General features: G+C 35.0%; 2 protein-coding genes across 4 annotated transcripts; one reads left to right on the top strand and one right to left on the bottom strand.

Annotated features, from left to right (window-relative positions):
- Positions 1 to 2,320: 2,320 nt before the first annotated feature.
- On the bottom strand, positions 2,321 to 5,415 carry LOC126712561 (uncharacterized). The gene is made up of 3 exons (XM_050411927.1): positions 5,222 to 5,415; positions 3,261 to 3,544; positions 2,321 to 3,138 (listed from the first exon to the last, which is right to left on the bottom strand). The coding sequence occupies exons 1-3, from the start codon at positions 5,381 to 5,383 to the stop codon at positions 2,610 to 2,612; spliced, it is 975 nt and encodes a 324-aa protein (XP_050267884.1). The 5' UTR covers positions 5,384 to 5,415; the 3' UTR covers positions 2,321 to 2,609.
- Positions 5,416 to 12,997: 7,582 nt separating this feature from the next.
- Positions 12,998 to 16,802, top strand: LOC126712560 (G2/mitotic-specific cyclin-2-like). Of its 3 annotated transcripts, none has more exons than XM_050411925.1 (12): positions 12,998 to 13,160; positions 13,201 to 13,262; positions 13,521 to 13,579; positions 13,710 to 13,845; positions 14,104 to 14,160; positions 14,244 to 14,289; positions 14,387 to 14,539; positions 14,644 to 14,769; positions 15,382 to 15,471; positions 15,575 to 15,982; positions 16,072 to 16,250; positions 16,359 to 16,802. In XM_050411925.1, exons 3-12 carry the CDS (start codon positions 13,525 to 13,527, stop codon positions 16,501 to 16,503), a joined length of 1,395 nt encoding a protein of 464 aa, XP_050267882.1. In that variant the 5' UTR covers positions 12,998 to 13,160; positions 13,201 to 13,262; positions 13,521 to 13,524; the 3' UTR covers positions 16,504 to 16,802. The 3 variants fall into 3 exon arrangements, with proteins under 3 accessions (XP_050267882.1, XP_050267881.1, XP_050267883.1); XM_050411926.1 differs by having other exon boundaries at positions 13,004 to 13,262; positions 15,575 to 15,796; positions 15,884 to 15,982; XM_050411924.1 differs by having other exon boundaries at positions 12,999 to 13,262.
- Positions 16,803 to 23,643: the final 6,841 nt, after the last annotated feature.

The following is a 23,643-nucleotide window of genomic DNA, read 5'->3' as shown; positions in this document are numbered from 1 at the left end:
ACAAAAACAAAAAAAAAAAAATATATATATATATATATATATATTTCTCTTTTTTCCCATAAAAATTAAATTAAATTCATTACAATTAACTACAATGCTAGTCAAATTTGACCTGTAGCTAGAAGTTAGAGCTAGTCCAAAAAAAAACCTATGTATTTATACATAGGTTTAGTTTTGGATTTGTTAATAAAATTTTGACTAGACTAGCTAGATGATTAGTACATTGCTATTTAATGCTCTTATTGAGGGATATAATGGGTCTTAAAAATAGGGAGGGGTATTGAATTTTTTTTTTCCTCATATTCGTTAGTGTATATCATCTGTACACATCACCCATTTTATATTTTAAATGTAAACATCAATAATAAAAAATGTGTACACTATATACAACAATGAGTGTGAAACAATGTTTTATGTTAAAAGAATGTGCTGCAAACAGATTTGGATCCAATAAAACTACATGGTCTTTATTTTTTGAAAGGAAAACTACATGGTCTTGAGAGCTCATAGTACCACATTATTAATTCATTCAAGCAAGCTCGTAAGTCCATAAAAGAGAATTCATAGTACCACATTATCATTTCATTCAAGCCCCCAAAACACAGATACCCCAAAAAAATAATTCATGAGACAGCCGAATAGGCTTCCAGGGATCTAAAATTCCTACGGCTTTGCAATCAAGACATGCATTAACGTTTAATAATTGTAATAATGGATTTAATCTTACATGGTTTACAACTAAGGCGCAACAAACTCACCTCTGAGGGCGGAACAAACCAACTGTTATCCCCAAAGCTCTTAAAAATGTAAAACGGTCTTTGCTCTCAAAGTGTTAGTTTTGTCGGTTGAACTTTAGAAAACACCCTATTTTTAATTATCACGAACTGAAAAGTGACTGTTTAGTTTGGCCAGGAACGGAGCCAAGATTTTCTCTTACGAGGACTGGTGTATGAAAAGAAAAGTAATTATTCAAAAATGTGAAATATACTAAAATTCTAAATTAAATTAATATATAAAAAATAAACTATTATCGATTCAATATTAACAATTTTAACACATATAAAAAAAGATGCAAAATTATTTTTTTATTATATTTTAATCAATCATTTATGATCTATCACAACCAATTTTGATGTTATTTAAAATTATAAAATTTATCTATGATTGAGTATGTATTAAATGTTACAAGAATTTCCCTTTCAATATATAAAAATCAAAGAATTTGTTAGGGAGTTATCTTTTATTTTGTTGTGAAGCGTAGTTTGACAATATTCATGACTCAAAATGCTTGTTTCATAATTGTAGAAAAAATTGAAAGAGTAAATAGAAGTACATTCATTCTCTAATTGAAATGGCATGAAGTACGAAAATCAAAAATCATATTTATTATAACTATTTTCAATATTTTTCTTACTAAATGACAAAGTAGTGTTGTCAATTAATTTTTATTTTTTTTTTAAATGGGTAAATTACACATGCCACCATTTTGATATGCCCTTCAAACATGGAATTCCCATGTGTTTTATTTTGTGACACTTACCTCTTTTGTATTTTGCTTTATGATGCATTTTTTTCTATTTTTAATGGAATTTGATAAGATAGTATCTATAATTGCCCAAAACAAAACCAATCAAAAATAAAAAGCACTCAAAATAATTGTTTTGGTTGAACCAAACAACGACAGCACTCAAAAACCCAAAATCTTAAATTTTAACTTTGAGTCTCAAACATCAAACAAGCAAATTATAATGCAAAACACATAGATCAAGTGATCATTTTATTTTTTATATTCTTTTGGTCAATTTTCAATTAGGAAGGACTAATTTTTATTTGGGGGGTCAAAAACTTTTTTTTTTTTTAACTTTCAAAAAAAAAAAAATATATATATATATATATATAATTATATATACTAATGAATTAAAAAAAATTAAAAAATTTGATGAGAATTTTTTTTTTTGCTAAATGAGTAATAACTTCTCAGCACTCCCCTCGGCTGCCATTGGCTTCCAATAGTAGCATAGGAACTGTGTTCACTGACACGATTGTCAAAATTCCTGAGGCAGACTAGTATAGTCTAACAGAAAACGGATTTGGATCAGGTACAATACTCTACCGCAATGAGATAGAAATAGAAAACTGAGAAAAGCAGATCAAACCAATGGGTGGCAGTTCCCACAAAGTATTATAGGTCAACTTAGTACATTTTATTCTAAAATGTTCAAGCATTGTAACCAACTGGGACTCAACCAACAACATTAATGTTCTGCCAAATATAAAAAGATTGATAATAATAATCACAGTTGACGACTTGCATCTAGTATGAGTAAATGACTTTGAAGAACTCTCAATTAGCCCACCACATGAACAGAACCATTGACCATGGTCAGACCAAATATGAACTTTTTATAGGAGCATAAACTGAAGTTTGGCCTCCAGAACAGCAGTAACACGCTCTAGAGACTTTCCAATTAAGCTATGCTACATCTTAAAACTGAACAAGCAATTACAGAATGATATAGAATAGTAAATATCATCATTTTGTGAAGTAATAACATGAGCTTCACCTTTAAGATAGATACACACCAGATCTTATGTAAATTAACAAGCATTTAGTTATTTATAACTAAGCCATCACTAAGAAAATTTCTCATTATCATGAAAGCCTGTTCTGCATCTCCATCTTCTTCAGGAGATGCAGGCCGGTGGGCAAAGCCATGACCTCTTTCCCTGAAAACCACAACCTGAGATCCCTTACCTATTGTTGTCTCAATATCCCTTAAGACACTGATGGGACAAAGTGGATCATTGTCCCCTGAGATAAATAATACAGGAACCTTTATATCAGATGCTATAGATGGGTCCATCCTTGTACCATAAAAGGAGACCCCAATGCCAAAACAAGCACCCTGATCTCTGGCCAGTACCTCTATCACTCGGCCACCTCCATAGCAAAAACCAATTACGCCAAGCTTCTTTGAGATTCCAGCAGCCACAAATTCATCAACCATCCATTTTGTTGATGCGGCAATGTCATTTGCCATCCTTTGGGGGTCTTGACTTGCAATCCATTGTTCAAGCATAATCTTTGGTCGGTCCTTTGTCCATGGATCTCCACGAAATAAGTCTGGAACTAGAACACTGCAGATTGTTTAACCAAAATAAAGTTATAAGGGCCTGAAGAGTCTGTTCAAAGAAAATTTCCATGGCATGATGATAGAAAGTACTATGCGTGCATGGTACTTCAAGGATAAGCAACATACTTGTAACCATTGCAAGCAACACGATATGCAAACTCTCTTGTGGAAGAATCTTCAAACCCAAAAATATCAGACAACAGCAGAATGCCACAACCATTATTATTTTTCATTGCCTTGAAGAGACAAGCATTGATGCTGTCAGCACCCTCCCCAATTGAAAGTTCCAATCCGCTTACCAATTCACATGCCTCGTCATCTGTGCCATCTTCCACTTTCAGCAAGCTACATGATACTTTGCTGATTATATTCTCCATAAACAATCTCCGAATATTTACATTGCCTTTCTTCTGAACAACATAAACTGAAGCTTTGCAGTTAGAAGTTGCAGACTCTTTACAAGGGGAAGAAAATAAAAATCCCAGTATATATATATATATATATATTAACAAGAAGTGAAATTTTGAGAGTTTGCAAGACTCTAGAAAAAAAATCACAAGGACCAAGAGCCTCTTGACTTAGTGGCACTTCCGACTCTCTCCACAAGGGAGAACTCTGGTTTGAACCCCAGGGACAAGGTATTCTCAACTCTCAACATACTTCTTTTATTTATTTTTTTTTTTTTAAGGGAAATAAAATTTATTCCATAAGAACAATCCAGATACTAGACAGATGTACAGGGTATGCTAAACTCTAGAAGTTGAACTTTATGGACTATTATAAGAAGAAGAGAAAAAAAGACAAAAACAAAAGAGCTTATTTTCATTTTTATAATTTGGTTTCTCAATTTTGTTGGCAGTGTTAGCAAAGAACAATTGCAGCAAATTTTGAACTGTTGGATGTAAGGATGAGAGAAAGAAGTTGACTTGAGAATTTGCATTCAGGTTAATAGAATTTTTATTAATTGGGCTCTTTTTAGTTAAATTTTGGTTTTAATGATATTTTGATAATTAAATTTAGGGTGAAGAGTTATGGACCAAACCTAAACATTACCAATTGCCAAATGTGTCTTTGTTGTAAGAAAAGATTAGCTCTATTGGGAGAGATGAAACTCATAGTAACTAAAGAAATGGCAATCAATCAAGCTTAGATATAACTAGTTACTATGCAATATTGACCATGGTATTGTTTGAAGTGAAGCTGTGCATCCAATCATTATTAACTTTCAATAAAACAAAATATCTTATGGGGGTCATGAAACAAAAGAGATACATATTTAAATTATAAGAAAGTGTATAATTCCCCAAAATATTGAATAAATCGCAATAAACATCGAAGGTTCAACAACAAACATGATTGTTCTTACTCACACCATGCTCATAGACTGATAGGGGTATCAACTTAAAGAGCCAGCAATCCCAATTCAATATTAACTCATATCTAGCTATGAAAGTGAATTAATTTCTAGTTTATATATCAATTATACTACTTCCATCCAAAATCAATGCCAAAACTGCAGGAGTCTTGACATTTATCATCTTCCCTGTATGTAAGTAATCATTGCCAGCATTAATTGGTGTTCAAGTGCAAGTTTGCTTTGCTAGTATACCAAATTCCAGTAGATTTTCTTAACCCCTAAAATGCTCTCCTTTTTTTTTTTCACCTAAAAAATACACACCCCCTTTTCCTTTTGTGTTGTGGTGGGTCCAAGTGAGGTACCTTGTGAGTGAGTGTGTGAATTTTTTTTTTTTGGGTAAAAAAATGGGTGCCTGTAGCAGAGTTGTTTTAGAAATGAAACTGTTAAATAAAAGATATGAAAGCGAAACAAACCCATCAGCCGGTCTAACTTACTAGAATAAAATTTCGGCTGAATATTGGCTCCAGTTTACATTTGACTTCAAACTGAATTGAATTAATATATATAGGTGGACAATAGAGTTTTGGTACACAATCAATTTAAGAGGCTCCAATATTCTAGCAACTGAATAAGTAAATAGAAGAAAAGCAAGAGAGTAAATTGCAGCTTCCATGGTAAAGAAATGGGCAAATAGATTATACAATACAAAGTAAGAAAAGCAAAAACGTACAGATGATGGGAGCAGAGGAGAAGAAAATGGTGGAATGAAGCAATTGTTGTAATGGACTGGTCTTCTTCTCAAACTCAAAGAGCTGCTGCTGCTACTTCTTCTTATTGAAGCATAAGTTCCTGTTGAGGCTAAAGTACCCATGTCTCTGCAATAACTTCCCATATTCAGTATTGAGTTTTGACTCTCGTCTTCTCACCAAAACTACTACTTATTAGATATTTTTTTCCCTCATTTGGATATCAGAATTTCTTTCTTCCAACCAATACTACACGTCAGACTCATCGGGACCCACAATTTTGTTTTAAGAATTTGTTTTTTTAACCTTTTTTTTGGAATGGAAACGTTAGAAAACATTCTAATTATTATTATTATTATTATTTTTTTTTTTGAAAGGGAAAAACATTCTAATTTCGAATGCATATAATAAAGATCTTCAATCCTTGTTTTGTCCGCTCACCCAAACCATGGTTACAGCGGTAACAATTAACCAACCCATGGAACCACGAGGTTAAAAGAAAATTAAATGGGTTTGCATTATAAAAATAAAAAAATAAAAAAAAATTTACATAGGCTGAACATGGCTTTCACATGGGCCAACATATAAGGGGTTTTTTTTTTTTTTTTAAAGAATTTCAACTTATGACGTCTACTTCTATAATAAAATAAAGTTAAACATAAATTTAACATTTATGTTTTACAAAGCTTTTAATAAGTTAAGTTTAGGTACACTCTAATTAAATCTAAAACTATATGTTTTTAAAAAATATATAACTATAAGCATTATAAATTAAATTAAATTTGCTTTCAAAAAATTAAATTAAATTTAAAAGTTAAGGAATCTGTCATTCTATTTAAATGGATTTTCCTATTTGGGGCCAACATTTCGGTAGATCAAAAAAATACTCCTACACTCTTCAAAAAAAAAAAAAGACAAAACTTGAAGACGACCCAGTAAATATACAAATAAGAGTGTCATAAAACTAGCTTCAATATATGAACAAATGCACAGAAATATATGGTTTCAATACCATTACAAAAGTGCGTTTAATGAGGTTATATATATATATATATATATATATATATATATATATAAATAATAATAATAATAATAATAATTCTGAAACAGTACACTTAGTATTAATAATAACGAAATCTTTCATTACAGTAACCAAACTGAAATGGTTTGCAAAACAAAATTCAAAACATTGGTGTGAGGGGTAGCATTGTGCTGTATGCATTGTGGTTTTTTGTTTTGTTTAGTGTTTAGTTTACAACCTTTTCTATAAGAGTTTATAAAGGGTTCATCTTTATGAATTGTTGTTTAGTGTTTAGTTTACACTTTCTTTACGGTCTTCAACATTCTAAGACTCTTAACATGAGTTACAATAGACACTTTGACACAGTTTATCAACTCTTTTTAACAAATATAGATATAACAAGTTTTTTTTACGTGTAGTAAATTAGGTTCTCCAATCGACTTTAAGCACATGATTGTGTTAATCAATTAAAAAAATTTATATTTTCCCAAAACAATAAAATTCAATACAATAAACTATAATGCTAGTCAAATTTGACCTGTAGCTAGAAATTACTTTGGCTAGTCTAAGAAAAAAAAGACTATGTAATATACATGGGTTTTTATTTTTTATTTTAGATTTGTTAATAAAATTTTAATTAGACTCTCAGGATGATTAGTACATTGCTAATTAATCCTCTTCGTGAGGGATTTAATGGGTTATAAAGAGGAGCATTGATTCTCTCATATTCGTTAATGTGCATCATCCATACACATCATGACATCACTCATTTCATATTTTAAATGTGGACATCAATAAATAAAAAAATGTAAACATCGCACGAGAAATTTGAATATTATATATGCAAAGTGTATAACAATGAGTGTGACACAATATTTTTTCATTTAAAGAATGGTCTACAAACAGATTTGAATCCAATAAAACTTCATGGTCTTAAAAGAGTTTATAGTACCACATTATTAATTCATTCAAGCTCATAAGTTTATGACAGAAATTTCATAGTAACATATTATCATTTTATTCAGTACCCCATAATAGATACCCCAAAAAAACCAAATCATGAGACAGTCAAATGGGCTTCTAGGGATCAAAAATTCCCAAGGCTTTGCAATCAAGACATACTTCAACCTTTAAATCTCAAATTTTCCTGACCCTATGCAATGTTCTGTTTATAATCGCCTCTAGTCTTTCAAGGTTTACAATTTAGGCACATTAATCTCACCTCTGAGGGCAATAACATCGGAACAAATCTACTATTTATTTATTTTTTTTTTATAGGGAAATATGAGGATTTCATTGATCTAAAATTGAAATACAACAGAACTAGAAAAACAGAATTACATTAAATCATCATTTAGAATCTGCTGAATGAAAGGAGGTGAGACCCCCTTCCATGTGTGGGACTAACCCGAGAGTTTTGCTTCTCAAGCTAACTCATGGGCAGCTCTGTTGCCATCCCTTTTCAGATGCTTGAAGGAGCTCCAATTGAAGACATGAGCTAAGGACCTAATATCTTGGAGGATGTGGCCGAGCTCTCCCCCACTTTCCTTTGAGTTTAATGTCTGAATAAGAGCTAAGGCATCAGACTCGAAAATAGCTTTGGAAGTTCCCATTTCTGTAGCAAAGAGAACTCCTTGATGCAGTGCAAATGCCTCAATGATAGTGGCAGGGAGAGCTGATGGGAGGAGTTTGTTGAAGGCTCCAATAATGGCCCCGGTGTGGTCTCTGATGATGACACCAATACTAGAGTGGTCTCCATCGTTTGTTGTTGCCCCATCTACGTTAATTTTGTGAAAACCTGGTGGGGGAGGAAACCAATGGGTCCTAACTGTGGGATGAGAGGGGTGATCGTGTGAGCAGGAGGTAGTGAAGTCTATTTGAGATTGCTTTGCTATCTTCCAAGCTTGAGCTAGAGGACAGCTTGCATCATTGTGTATGGCATTGTTCCTATTTCCCCAAATAGTCTAGGCAACCATGTAGAAGAGGTCCAGATCAATGGAAGACCCTTTCTCAAGGAATTGGGTAGTGATACCAATGAAATCATGAGTTGAAGAAGAGAGGTCCACGGGGCAATCATTCCAACAAGCCAGGTTTTTTGTGCATGGTGGTAATGGAGCAGAGCATGGTTAATTGATTCCAAGTCCTTGTCACAAATTTGACAAAAACCAGAAGTATTTAGTTCCCTACGCCGAAGATTGAGCATTGTTGGCAGGCCATCCAAACACACCATCCATGCAAAAAAATTTACTTTCGAAGGTACATTTAGCTGCCAAATCTTCTTCCAAAGGGGAGGCTTGGTGGTTTGATGAATTTTCTCCAGTTGTACCTGCATCCATCAGCCCCCTAGCAACGTAATAGGCACTTTTCACCGTGAAGGAGCCTTTTTTATTCCCCATCCAGATCAGCGAGTCTTCAGGGAGGTTGTGACTAAGAGGGATTCTTAGGATTTCATTCGTCTTAAAGTGGAGAAAGAGATAATTCACTAAGTTCGATTTCCACCATTTGCTATTCTCATCAATGAGGGATGAAACCATTGGGAAATCCTCAAAAGCTCTCGGAGTGGAGATCACTTTGTGAGTAGTTAGAGTTGGAAGCCACTTCTCTTCCCAAATATGAATTCTTTTTCCGTTGCCCACCCGCCATCTTGTGTCCTTTCTAATGACCTCAAGATTGCTGTGAATGCTTCTCCAAGCATAGCTCAAATTGCTTCCTAATTTTGCACTCAAGATATCGTCATAAGGAAAGTATTTGGCTTTATAGACTCAAGCCATTAAGGAGTTGGGTTTGATAGAATCCGCCAACCTTGTTTGGCAAGAAGAGCCAAATTAAATGCTTGGAGATTTCTGAATCCCATACCCCCATAAAGCTTCGATTTGCATAAATTCTTCCAGCTCACCCACGCCAATTTTGTCTCCTGATTTCTTTGACCCCACCAGAAATTTCTCATCATTCTTTTTAGATCATCACAAAGAGTTTTTGGCAATTGAAAGCAACTCATGGTGTACGTCGGCATCGCTTGAGCAACTAATTTTATAAGAATTTCTCTACCCCTAGTGGAAAGAAGCTTTTCCTTCCAGCCAGCCAACTTCTTGCTCACCCTCTCTTTGATCTCAGCAAAGACTTGTTTTTTGGATTTACCAATAAGGGAAGGAAGGCCAAGGTATTTCCTGTGTTGGGAGCAATGCATTGGGCCTAGGATGCTTAAAATTTCTTCCTTAACATCATTGGCTGTGTTGGAGCTGAAGAAAACCGAGGACTTACCCACATTTATTTTCTGTCCGGAGGCTGCTTCATAGGAGTTTAGAATCTGAACTAGCTCTAGACATTGTTGAGCACTATCCTTGTAGAATAAAAGGCTATTGTCTGTGAAGAAGAGGTGGGTAATGATTGGGCAGCCCCTATAAATGGATATACCATGGAGAGATTAGGTACGAGCTGCCTGGTGGATGAGGGCTGATAAGCTTTCTGCACATAGGAGGAAGAGACCCAAAGAAAGGGGGTCGCCCTGTCTAAGCCCTCTGGTAGGAATGATACTTCCATATGCTTTGCCATTAATGATGACAGAGTAGGAAACGGATGAGATGCATTGCATAATAAGGGAAATCCACTTCCCGTCAAAGCCTAGCCTTTCCATAACTCCCTTGACAAAACTCCATTTGACCCTATCGAAAGCTTTACTCATATCGAGTTTGATGGACATGAAGCTATCCTTCTCATCGGATTTATGATTTAGATAGTGCATTAGCTCAAATGCAACTAATACATTATTTGTGATTAGCTTATCAGAGGTGAAGGCGCTTTGATTTTCAGTGATAATAATGGGTAGGATAGCCTTTAGTCGGTTTGCAAGGGTCTTGGTGCAAAGGCTAATTGGTAGAAACTCAGTCATTTTAGTGGGGTGGGAATTTTTGGGAATGAGAGCTATGTTTGTTTTATTTATTGTTGCCATGGGAAGGTTGTGGTTGAGGACATTAAGTACCATGCTAGTAATATCTGTTCCTACAATGCTCCAATATTTATGAAAAAATACTGCTGACATATCGTCGGGACCTGGGGCCTTAGTAGGGTGAATATGGTGCAGGGCCTTTATTACTTCTTCTCTGGTGAAGGGACGAGTCAGCTCTTCATTCATTTCTCTAGTGACCCGAATTGGTATGGCCCTAGTGATTTTCTCAATGCAATTCTACTGTTATCCTCAAAGCTCTTGAAAATGTAATGGTCTTGAATTTTAGAAACACTCAGATTTTAATAATCATGAATTGAAAATGTGACCGTTGAGCTGTAAGAAATCCACAAATGAGAAATATATGTTCGGTACAACTTATTTTGATGAGATAAAAATAAATTGAATTTGATAAAACTTTTTTTTTGTTGGTAGAAATTGAAAAAACTGTATCTAAACAAAAAGAAGTTTTTAAAGTAGAAATTGCCAAGTGCCTAAATCCCATTTAGCAAATTATTTATATATTTTATCTATAAAGGCCAAAAGTGCAGACGTAGATCAGAGTTGTCGTAAGAGGAAAAAATTGTTCAGATTTATGAGTCAGTGTCAGTACCCTGTTCAAGGACAACGGTATATCATGTATAGAAATGGTATAGACTAAAAAGTACCACTAAACATCTTTGGTGTGATGGTCACTTCATAAATATAAGTATTTGTGGAATATAAAGGAGTAAAAGTCGGGTTCAAGTTTTCGAATAAAACTTCTATCTTGTAAAAAAAAAGACTAGAAAGGAAGTGACTGTATTTTTTTCACGTGATGACGTGGTTTCAATAAATCTATATTGTATCTCCACCACAGACAACAATTTGAACGGCTGATTCATCAATCATCATTCTTTTTTTAAGGATAAAATTGATCAACTATCTTTGATACGTAGTACAGTATACATGTGTGGGGTGCACCACACACGAATGTATAAATTCCCCAATAAATAGCACATCAGATGGTTTTGGTTTTTGACATTATTGAAAAAGACTTTTACACGACATGGTGCATGAAAATCAACGGTAGGCATTAACTTTATAATATTCAAACACAGATCTTTGGATGGCCAAAATTTGTAGCATGCCACGTGTCACGGAAGAATCAACCCATGTCTCCCACCCATAGTGCTCTAGAGCGTATTCATTCTTTCTTCCTTTCTTTTCTTTCTAAACTCTAGAACGAATTCAAACTATTCATATTACCTTCAACTTAAAAATAAAATAAAATAAAAATTCTACCTAAAAGAGTAGGGTAGACACATGAAAGGAGAGGAGTAATTGTAGCTAGTGATGCTAAGATTCTACAAATAAGTAACGATGTTCCAATAGTATTGATTTATGAAAAAAGAAAAAAATAATTGATTTTTTTTACTACTTTTTATATTTTTCATTAAAGTAGTATTAAAATTTTTTAAAATGGTCAATTAACAAATGCCCTAAGGACACCAGTTAACTTGACCTTATAATCTTTATATGCAAATTGACGTGTTACCTTTTTTTAAAAAAAAAAAAAAAAAAAAATCTAATATTCATTTATCATGTTTTTGAAATCCACCAATAACATTTATTGTCACATTGGTTAGTAAAGATTATGTTGTAACATTTGTATTCATAAATGGCTTTTGTTTAACTAATTTCCAGAGAGTAGTGGTTAATGTGCATTTAATACTTTATTAAAAAAAATATTTTTTTTGTATTTTTTTCTTCAAAAAATCATGTCAAAATGTACACATATATCATAAAAAGTCAAATACTATTCTAATGAATTTGTACGTGTAAGCTAATATATTATTAACAAGTGTGTTTTCTTATTTGAAAATGTTCAGTAGAGCTTATAATTCAACATTTAATAATCTTTAACATGTGCCCTTTGAGCACTTGGTACCTCTTTTTTTTAATTGTGGTTACCCATTCTTCTTACTTACAACATTATTTAAATGTTTGCCTTTAAAAATATATATATATATATATATATATAATCAATTAAAGTATTAGAAAACAATTTAATTTGATATTTATTTTACCATCTAGAATTTATGTCAATATGAACACAATAACTAAATTTTGTCACATTAACAATAATTTAAATAGATACCAAAATTATGATAATCAATACTTGTTTAAATATTGATGACATAACAAAATTCAATCCATTCATTTTAAAATGAATTGATAACATTTTAGGAAGTCTATAATGGAGCTACCTTAAAATTCTAAAGGATCCTAATCCGATACAAAAGTAATATCTAAACAATCAAAGGAAAAAATAAAGAGCTCGATGTTGAATGAATCTCAAAAGTAGATTAGCTAAAATAGGAAAATATGTTTTGAGGTGGTATTTTTTGTGTATAATGGTTACATATAACTCCCTCTCCCATGAGATGCGATCTCATCGCATTACAAGCAACATAAAATGATAAATTCTTTTTATTTTATTTTTTTGAGTGGTGACCCACATTATCCAGACCAATTAAGTAAGGCTAAACAAACAGCTTTGAATACAACCTACCCTTTTTAAAGGCAATGTGTAAGTACCTATGTGGCTCTATGTGAAAATTACTATATAATACAAAATTTTGAAAAAGCACATGGCAAGGTAACCGTTAAGGGGGGGCAAGGGCACGCATAAGAACGCGACTTTTCATCTTGGATATCCAACGGCTACCATTCACTAGCCGTTAGATTTAAAAAATGTGTATAGAGGACCATATAATATCCGCTGTAATTGCGTCTCAATTTCGCTTATAGAGTTTGTACTTTTCCTTTTTCCCTTTTCATTCTTGTATAAACCCTTCCCCAAAAACCAAAAAGATTCAGAGAGAGATAGAGAGAGAGAGATTGAGGGTCTCGATGGAGTTTTCTGAGTAGTCTCTCTCTCTTAATTTTTTTTGTGTTTCCAAGATCAAAGCAAAAGTTCTTCTCAAAAAAAAAAAAAAAAAAGATCAAAGCAAAAGAGGGCATTTGGAACTGTGATTTTTGGCTATTTGGGTTCTTCTATTTGTTTGATCGGAAATAGGTAATGGGAATCCGTGGAAATCTTGGTTTTTTGTTACTGGGTTTTTGAATTTACGATATGGGTCTTGCTTGTTAATCTTAGTTCTTGATTGGTTCTTCTTCTTCTTCTTCTTCTTCCATTTTTTTTTTTTTTTTTTGTTGCTAGTTCTTTCTTATTCGAAGGTTTCTGTGTTCTTTCTCAACTTTAATTGTTGATTTGCAATCTGGGTTTTGTGTTTTATGATCAAATTTTGATTCTTTATATTTTTGGATTTGATAGAGAAATGGCTGGATCGGACGAGAACAATCCGGGCGTGATCGGACCCAGAAATCTTCAAGGTACTTGACCCGGTTTTGAATTTCTTTTTCCCTCTATTGGGTTTGGGCTTTTTGTTTTTGAATTTTTAAATTTAGGCTCAGAAACCCTAGTCTGAAAATTTGGTTTTCTATTTTTTTTATTGTGATTTAGAGGAGGGATTTCGTGCTGGAGGTGGAAAATTGGTTTCGGGAATCGGGCACAACCGGAGAGCATTGAGCAGCATAAACAGGAATATAATAGGAGCTCCTCCTTACCCTTATGCAGTCAACAAAAATGCCTTTTCAGAGTAAGCACTTAAAACCCTAGTGTCTGTTTGATTCATTTTGAAAAAGTAGAAGCAAATGAAAGATTAAAATGTTGTGTGTCAAAATGGGTGCATTAGACTTTGTAGAATAGAAGATTTATTTTATTGGAAATTTTTTTTTTTTTTTTGGGGGGGGGGAGGGGGGGGTTGTGGGACTTTTGTTTCTTCCTTTTCTACTTTTGATCTTTTACAATCTTTGATTACTTTCTGAGTAAATTTATTTATTTATATTATATTCAGAAAACAAGCTGACTTCAATAAGAAACCATCTATTCCGGTACATCGGCCAATTACTAGGTCAGTTGTCTTCTCCATAATTTTTGTTATGTTCAAAATTTTTCTTTTCTTTCTGGCTTTTTTTGATTTTGGTAATTTTTTAGGAAGTTTGCTGCAGAGCTATCCAACAAGCAGCAAGTTATACCCGAGGTACTGTTTCCATAAACATAGAAGGCTGGTTAATTTTGTTAATTTGAGTACATAGGGTTCAGTATGAGATTGGATTGATGTATAATTGCATTAACAGGAAACTAAGAAACCAGGACAACTAGCCCCAAAGCCAAGTGAGTTTGAGGATTGTACCATTATAGATGCAGAAGACGATGAAGAGTCTAGTGACTTTTCTGCGCCAATGTTTGTGCAACACACTGAAGCAATGTTGGAGGAGATCGATCGGATGGTATTTTCCTCTCTCCCCTTCCTTTCTTTTTTTTTTTTTTTTTTTTACTGCATATCATTTTAAACTTTTGGTTGGAATGGCATTAATGTTTTAATTTCCTGCAGGAGGAGGTAGAAATGGAAGACATAGATGATGAGCCAGTTTTTGACATAGACAGCTGTGATAAAAAGAACTCGCTTGCAGTTGTTGAGTATATCAATGATTTATATACAAATTACAAGAAAGCAGAGGTGATGTAGAATCTACTCTACCTGCTTCATTTGAGTTTCACAAAACCCTCTTGTCCAACATTATTCAGAGCTTTTCTGTTTAAATCATCAAACTGCTTTTTTGTTTAAGTCTTAATTTCTTCTATGTCTCTATCAGTGAATGAATTTGTCATATATTTGGAGGATGAGTTCCACATAGTTAACTATTAGCCAAAAAGAGTATATCTAAAATTTTAAACGTTATATTGTAGGTGAGAGCTTTAATAGGGTAAATAATTTTTGGCTGATGAAGTGTGTTGGCTTGATGTTACTTAAAAAATTCTGGAAGATTGTCAAAGGAAAGTGATAAAATAAAATCTTGGAAGGTCTTTAAATTTAGGTGGGAGTTTATGGTCCTAGATAGAAGAACAACCTGATGAATTTAACATAAGATTTAGGTGGGAGTTTTTGGTCCTAGATAGAAGAACGCCTAGATGAATTTGACATAATATTTAGGTGGGAGTTTATGGTCCTAGATGAATTTGACATAAGAAGGTTTTGGGTTGGTGATTAGCTGGTGATGATGGATGGAAGAGTATATAAATTTGATACTTGGAAAATTTACTAATGTTGTTGTTCAATATGTTCTTGCAGAGTTCTAGCTGTGCCTCATCAAACTATATGTCACAGCAATCTGATATTAACGACAGGATGAGAGGTATTCTCATTGATTGGCTGATTGAGGTACATAAAATGTTGTGTTTTAGTGGCTTAAATTTAGGAGATGAATATTTGATTTCATGTAGTTTAACTGAAATCACTAACAATTGAATGAATATGATTACAGGTGCACTACAAGTTTGAACTGATGGATGAGACCTTGTATCTTACTGTAAACCTGATCGATAGATTCTTAGCTGCTCAACCAGTGGTGAGGAAGAAACTTCAGCTGGTTGGAGTGACAGCAATGCTTCTTGCTTGCAAATATGAAGAAGTTTCAGTTCCAGTTGTGGAGGATTTTATTGTAATATCTGACAAGGCTTATAGCAGAAAAGAAGTACTTGAAATGGTATATAAAACTAAAAGCATTTATCTTTTTCCTTTTCTAAACAACATAATCAGATTTAGAATATATGATTTACTTGTATGCCTGCAGGAGAAGTTAATGATCAATACCCTACAGTTCAATCTGTCGATTCCCACACCATATGTGTTTATGAGGAGGTTTCTCAAAGCTGCTCAAGCTGACAAGAAGGTGTGTATATGACATAAATAAACTAAAATTGCACACAGATTTCATTGGCAATGATTTTGATTAAACAGATTTCATTGTGACTCTACCAGCTTGAGCTACTGTCATTCTTCATCATCGAGCTGTGCCTGGTTGAGTATGAGACGCTTAAGTTTCCACCTTCTTTGTTGGCTGCTGCTGCAATATATACAGCCCAATGTACTCATTATGGGTTTAGGCAGTGGAGTACAACCTGTGAGTGGCACACCAGCTACTCGGAGGAGCAACTGCAGTAAGTGTTTATTCTTTCTTTTATACCATTAGATGAAGTTTGCGAATCATATGCAATATAGACTAGATGCATTTTTACTGAATGGTGGTGTATCTTATCCATGTGTAGGGAATGCTCAAGGTTGATGGTTAATTTCCATCAGAATGCTGGGTCTGGGAAGCTCACAGGAGTTCACCGGAAGTATAGTACATCGAAGTATGGCTATGCTGCAAAAACTGATCCTGCTAACTTTCTGTTAGAGGCCAGATACTAGCAAAATGCTCAAGAAACAGATGATTCATTAATCAAAGGAGAGAGAGTAACATTTATTAGGCAACTGGGGGGATGGGGCGTGTATTTGAGCAACATAAGTTGCCCCTGGGTTCTTGAACATATTCTAATTTGGCACTCTCAAATTCAATCTTTTCTATGCTTTATTTGAACATAGCAAGATTTTTCCCCTTCTTCTTCTTGTAGAGGAAAATAATTTTCCATGTTTGTTCTGTTATGAACGATAAAATGAATGTTCATTTGTTTTTGTTTCTTTATAATCAAATTGTGAGGTTGCTTCTAGCCAGACACAACATTCCTGCTTGCTGTGTACAGTGTTACCATTATCACAGATGTCTTAAAAATAAAACTACTGTGTGCATGACCTGCCTGGGTTCTTGAACATATTCTAATTTGGCACTCTCAAATTCAATCTTTTATTCTATGCTTTATTTGAACATAGCAAGATTTTTTCCCCTTCTTCTTCTTCTTGTTGTAGAGGAAAATAATTTTTTATGTTTGTTCCATTATGAATGATGAAATGAATGTTCAGCTTCTTTAAAATCAAATTGCTTCTAGCCACACAACATTCCTGCACCATTATCATTGTCCCACAGATGACTAAGAACTTTTGTGTGTGCATGATGTAGTGAAAGTTTTCCCGTTTTAACAGGGTTGAAATGGGTAATTAACCCTGATTTTCAAACTATTTAGTTAGTAGGCCCAATTCTTGATTTTCATGTTTTGACGGAGTCTGAGCTGGCTTCTTTTCCACGTGGAAATCGAGTCTTAGAGACTCGATTTTTAATCTATGGTCCACGGGCTGCCACATGGGTCTGGGGTCTCTCCATTTTTTCCTCCAAAAAACCCAACAGCTCTCTCTTCCTATCTCACTCTCTTTCTCTCTCTCACTCTCATACAAAACTCACCCCATTTCAAAACCTCAAATCAAACTCACCCTCCATATTTTCACATCCTCATGTCAGGTAAGGTTTCTCACTCTTTAGTTGTTAGTTACATATATATATATATATATATATATATATATGTATTGTTAGGTTTTTTTATGGGTATGTTATGACTATTTTTTTTTTTTTTTTTGGTTTGATATTGTTCTTTATATTTTTGATAGAATGATTTGAAGGTTTGTAATGGGGTGAGTTGTGTGTGTGTTTAGGTTTTTTTTTTTTTTTTTTTTTGGTTTAAGTATGATTAATGAATTTTTATTTTTTTATTTTAGGAACAAATGATAATGATTGAGTGTGTGTATGAGGTGAGTATATGCAAATGTGGGGTTTGTTATGCATATGATTTAACAAGTTAGTGTGTTTGTATGTGATAGGGTGAGTATATGCAAATGTGGGGTTTGTATATGCATAACTCTAACAAGTTAGTGTATATAAACTAATTTAGGCTTTTATAAAAAGTAAAAAAATATTGCAGATATATGTATTGTTAAGCTTTTTATCATGACTATTTTTTTGGTTTAGTTTAATATTTTTCTTTATTTTTTTGTTAGAATAAGTTGAAATTTTGTAATGGGGGTGTTTATTGTCTTTAGCTTTTTTATTTGTTTAAGTACAAAATGATAATGATTGAGTGTGTTTGTATGTGATGTGGGGTGAGTATATACAAATGTGGGGTGACAAGTTGTAATTTTTGAACTTTGAGTAGATTTTTTTTTTTTTGATAACCTTCAATATATATTTCAAAAACAAATAGAAAAAGACAAAGCAAGGGCATCTTTCTTACAAGCTGAAGCCACAGAGGCTGGAAGATTTCTCGGAAAAGAAGAAAATGAAGAACAGGATAGCAGTGCGTACTTTGCTGCTTCATGTGCAGCAGCGTTTCCACTTCTTTTAACCTAAAAAAACAAACAAGAAACAAAGGATTTTGCCCACAACCATATGTCAGACACCAAAGAGGAGATAGCCCATTGGGGGCAGCCCGAGTGGTCAAGGATAGAATCAATACTGACTTTTGAGTCACTTTCCACAATGATCTCCCTCCAGTTTTCACCTCTGGCTAGATGAAGAGCCCATAAAATAGCTTTAGTTTCAGCTGCAATTGGTGATCTCTTTGGCAACAACTTGGACTAGGCCTTCAATGATCATTTCTGGCAACCACCGCAATAACTGAGTTTGCATCCACATTGATCTTGATAAAACCCAGGCGAGGTGGGGACCATCGGATCACTGGTTGTGCCATTAAAGAAGCTTGAGGCTTGGAGAACACGTTAGCACATTCCTTAAACTTTGCCTCGATTCTACCAACGGATGCCTAAATGTCGACAGGACCTTTTAGGTGGATGACGGCATTACGGATACACCATATCTCCTCCAAAGTGAATGCCATTTTGGAAGATACCAACCAAAGATCATGTGCTTGACATATGGAAGCTGGTGGTTCAAGGATTAGCTTGGTGATGTCACAGACATGTGCTAATTGGACTTCCTTTGACTTGAATCCCCAACAAGCTGCAAACCAAAGTGCCTTGGTAGCAGGGCATCTAAAGAAAAGGTGAGAGGCAGATTCTACCTCTTGGTTACAAAGAACACACCATGGTTCAAGAATATCCAATCAGCTCATCAAATTTTCCCTTATAGGGAGTACATTGGTAGCAACTCTCCACAGAAACATTTAATTCTTTCAGGGCCTCTTATCTTCCAGAGCTTTGACCAATTAACTTCAGTGGTAGCCTAGGAGGGGGTGCTAGGCAAAAGCTTTTTATATGCAGATTTGACTGAGAAAAGTCCTTTTGAGTCCGGAATCCACATGAGCTTGTCAAAGCTCGGCCTAGAAGGGATTGGACTGGAGAGAATAGCATTAGCCAATATGGGGTTGAAGGTATCTAGGACAATGGATGTTCTCCAGGCACAGTGGTCTTGATCAATAAGTTGAGCTACTTTCATTTCCGATTGAACAATTGACTCATCTTTTGGGGAGGGGGTGAAACCATCAATCTAGGGTACCCAAGGGTCTAGCCATACATCAACTGACTGCCCATCTCCAATAATGAAACATGCTCCCTTCCGTACCACTTCCCTAGCTTTCTTAATAGCTTTCCAAATGGGGGATGCGTGTCTAGTAGCTTCCGTCCTCAACCAGTCCTCTTTTACCTTATATTTTGATCTAAGGATCCTCATACACAAGCTATCTCTTTTGGATGCCATCATCCATGCCAACTTTGCCAGTAAGGCAGAATTTAAGGAGTTGTTTTTTTTGAACCCCAAGCCACCATCACTACTTGGGCAGCATAAACTATCCCAAGATTTCCAAGCCAAAAATCTGCCTTCAAGTTTGTTGTCATTGTTAAATGAAAGAGATAAAATATGTTACTAACATATTACACTTGACTCTAATAGGTTCACAATCTCTGAAGAATATTGATATAAATGTATACTATGGTAGACCCCTTGTCAATCTTGGAGAGATTGACGGATTCCCATTTAAAGGGTCGGGTATCAAATGCTACTACATGATGATACGCTGTAAGTTGAAGACGTTAAATGATTTGAAGAAGAAAATAATTGAAGAATTGAATTTGAACCTTGTTTGTTATCACATACATATTATTTATTGTTACCCACAAGAAGTCCTTCATGAACGGATAAATTACGGGTATATGGCGATCAAAGAAGAAAAACATGTAAAGATCATGTTTAATAAGATCCATAAAATGCCCCAAGTAAATGCTACTGAGTTGTACATAAGTTTGAAGCAGCTTGTAGAAGCTGATACTGAGAAGGTGCAACAAACAACTACATCTTTACAATTTACAGCCCTAGATGATGGATGCATTACAATGGGAGGCTATACAATGGGAAGTTATATGCTCTCATCTCAAGATCATGCCGCTAATACTGGTGAAACACTCCAACCTCAAGAGACACATTTAGGGGAGGAAGACGAAGACAAAGACGAAGATCATGCTGTGAATAATGGTGAAAATCTTGATGATATGGATGAGTACGAAGAGAGGATTGAGTGAGGCGACTTTGACAGGGATGTGGATGACCATGAACTCGTTCCCAATTTTGAAGAGGAAAATATGGAGTATCATGATGAAGGCGATGCAGACGATGAAACTGGCATCCAGCATGATACAAATACAACCACTACCTACACACCTCTTGCCGAGTCATTCTACGCAAATACTTGGTAAGATATGGTTGATCCTTCACGTTTTCAGATACCATTTGTTTCTACTTGGGAAGATGGGATACATTTTAATAAAGGGTTGACTTTTGCAAATAAAGAAGTGGTGAAGCGTGCATTGATAATATACGCAGCAAAGGAGATAGAAATTTTTTTATTCGGAGGTCGACCAAAACTAAATTGTGCGCTGCATGCATTGACACCAACTACAAGTGGTATGTTGGGGCATTCATGAAGGCTAAATTTAATGGTCTGTGAATGGTCACATATTATGTGGGTCCACACAGTTGTATACCCTTTAGCCTGTGAAGAGACGGTAAAATGATGGATTCTAATTTTGTTGCATCAGAAATTGTGGGAAAATTACGACAAAATCATACTACTCGTATTGATGAGCTTTAGGAGATCATACGTACTAAGTATAATCATGAGCTTTCTTACTATAAGGTATGAGACGCAAAACAAAAGGCAATTGCTAAGATATTTGGGGATTGGGAGGAGTCTTACCAAAAGTTGCGAAAGTTGTTGATGGCATACTTGGATCAGGATCCGGGTACCCAGTACAACTATTTCACCATACCTAGGGAACCTGGTACTACGTTACTGTGCTATGTATTTTGGGCATTTACTCCATGCATTTAAATATTACAAGCCAGTGATCAATATTGATGAGACTCATTTGTATGGTAAATATCGAAGGGTGTTGATGATTACAATGACAACCAATGCTAACCAAAAGGTTTTGCCTCTCGCCTTTGCTATTGTGGACAAGGAGTCAAGGTGTAGTTGGGGGTGGTTTTTAGAGTGTCTCAGGAGTTCGATAGGGCATGTGATACCTAACGAGGACATTTGAATTATTTCTGACCAACATAAAGGTATCAAATGCGCCATTGCAGAGTGGCCTAGAGGTGATGACATAAGCATATGGGTATTTCATCGATATTGTCTTCGACATGTTGCTAGCAACTTCAACATACACTTTAATGACCCAACTCTAAAGGCATTGGCCTTGAAAGTTGGATATGCGACTTATGAAGCTAAATTTGAGTCCATAATGCAAACCATTAAGGATGTCAAGATTAATGCACTGAAGGGTGTAGAACCTGATGATCCCAATATTGCATGCCTGATACCATACACATATCTAATGAGTGACGATCTTGACAAATGGACCCAGTCACATGATGGTGGAAGACGTTACGGGGCAATGACAACCAATATCTCAGAGTGCTTTAATGGGGTACTTAAAGGTGCCCATGGTTTGCCCATTGCTGTAATGATTGAGTTCACTTGATACAAACTTGTTACATATTTCCACAATCGACATAAAGAAATTACTTCTCATCTCTCTTAAGGTAAGGTGTGGAGTGATTATGCAATGTGGATCTATAACAAAAATGTGGAGAAAGTTGGAGGACACACTCTGAGGAATTTTAATCATGAAGCTGGTGTATATCAAGTGGTTACCCCGTACAACGACCATAAAGGTGGAGGGGGAAACCACAGTCATGAAGTGCACGTATTTGCTAGAACATATGGTTGTGGAAAGTGGCAAAACATTAAGATCCCTTGTTCACATGTAATGAAAGTCCTTCAAGGTTTGCACCTTAATGCGACCACCTATATTGACCTATGTTACAGTTTGGAGAACGCCATTCACACATATGCACATCAATTTGTGGTGCCAAAGTCGGAGTCATTATGGAGGGACATTCGCCGACCACGGTGGGTGCCTGACCCACAGCTGTTAAGGGCCAAAGGTCGTCTTGTGAAGTCAAGAATAAGGAATGAAATGGATGGGGTACGACGAGAACAGGGAAGCCGGAGGGAAGATCCAAACTTGAGGGAGATTCAACTGAGGCAGCGATGCAGAGTGTGTCATGAAGAGGGGCATAACCGCAGAAGATTTCCAATTCCCGTGGGGCTTCGACAAGTGCTACAAACTAGGCAAGTGTTGTCCTTGTTTTTATATAATATGCTCAAAATATCATTTGATTGTTGTTCTTCGCATTTGGGAACTAACGATCGTATTTTAATATGGCTCAGGCGAGTGGAGACTCGATTTCAGAATGGCATTGTACGTGGGAGTTATTGTTATCTTTGGTATGGACAAGTGCTAGGTGACTATGTAGACTATGTTGTATCGACTCAGTTGTTATTTTGTTCATGGCTGAATGTTGTTGTAATTGAACTATTCGTTATCCATTGTACTCGTTACATTAGTTGTGTTGTGCAGCGTTTGCCTATAATGTCAGCAATGATAGTACTTTGGCAAGTTCAATGATAGCTAGTAATGTTTTTTGTGTGCCTCATGTAGTGGTTAAATATGTCTGCTCTGTAGGTAAGAGGGCAACTATAATGCCCATGAACAGTAACTAGTCTAATCCAGTTAAAATATATATATATATATATATATATATATATATATATATATAATGCTTGTATCTTTACGTAGCCCGTGTGATGTGTTTGAATCTGGTTTACTGCTGCAGGTGGGGGAAGGGAAAAAAATTCTTAGTGGAATGTGTTGTGGATCCGGTTTAATACAGGTGGTGGAAGAAAAAGAAAAAAAAATCCCAGTGGAAATCGAGTCTTTCAAACTCGATTTCCATTTGGGTGGCAGGATGGTAAATAACTGCCATTATAAATCGAGTTTCAAATGGTCGATTTATGATGGTTTATTTAACATCATGCCACCCAAATAGAAATTGAGTTTAAGAGACTCGATTTCCACTGGACATAATGCTAGTGGCATTTGGCAATAAATATTTTTGAACTCTTAACCTGGCGTACTCACAACTACTGAACTCGAGTATTGACTTGAAATCGAGTGTCTAATACTCAATTTACACTTTTTTTTAAAAAAAATAATGGAACTTGAGTATATAATACTCGAGTTCCACTGATTTTTTTTTTTTTTTTTTTTTACACCAATTTCAAAATCAGTTTGAAATTGAACTGACTTCCCTACATCTTCTCATCTGCA

This window comes from Quercus robur, chromosome 2 (assembly GCF_932294415.1).
Source record: "Quercus robur chromosome 2, dhQueRobu3.1, whole genome shotgun sequence".
In the NCBI taxonomy this organism is placed as follows: domain Eukaryota; kingdom Viridiplantae; phylum Streptophyta; class Magnoliopsida; order Fagales; family Fagaceae; genus Quercus; species Quercus robur.
This window is presented reverse-complemented; position numbering and strand designations above follow the sequence as displayed.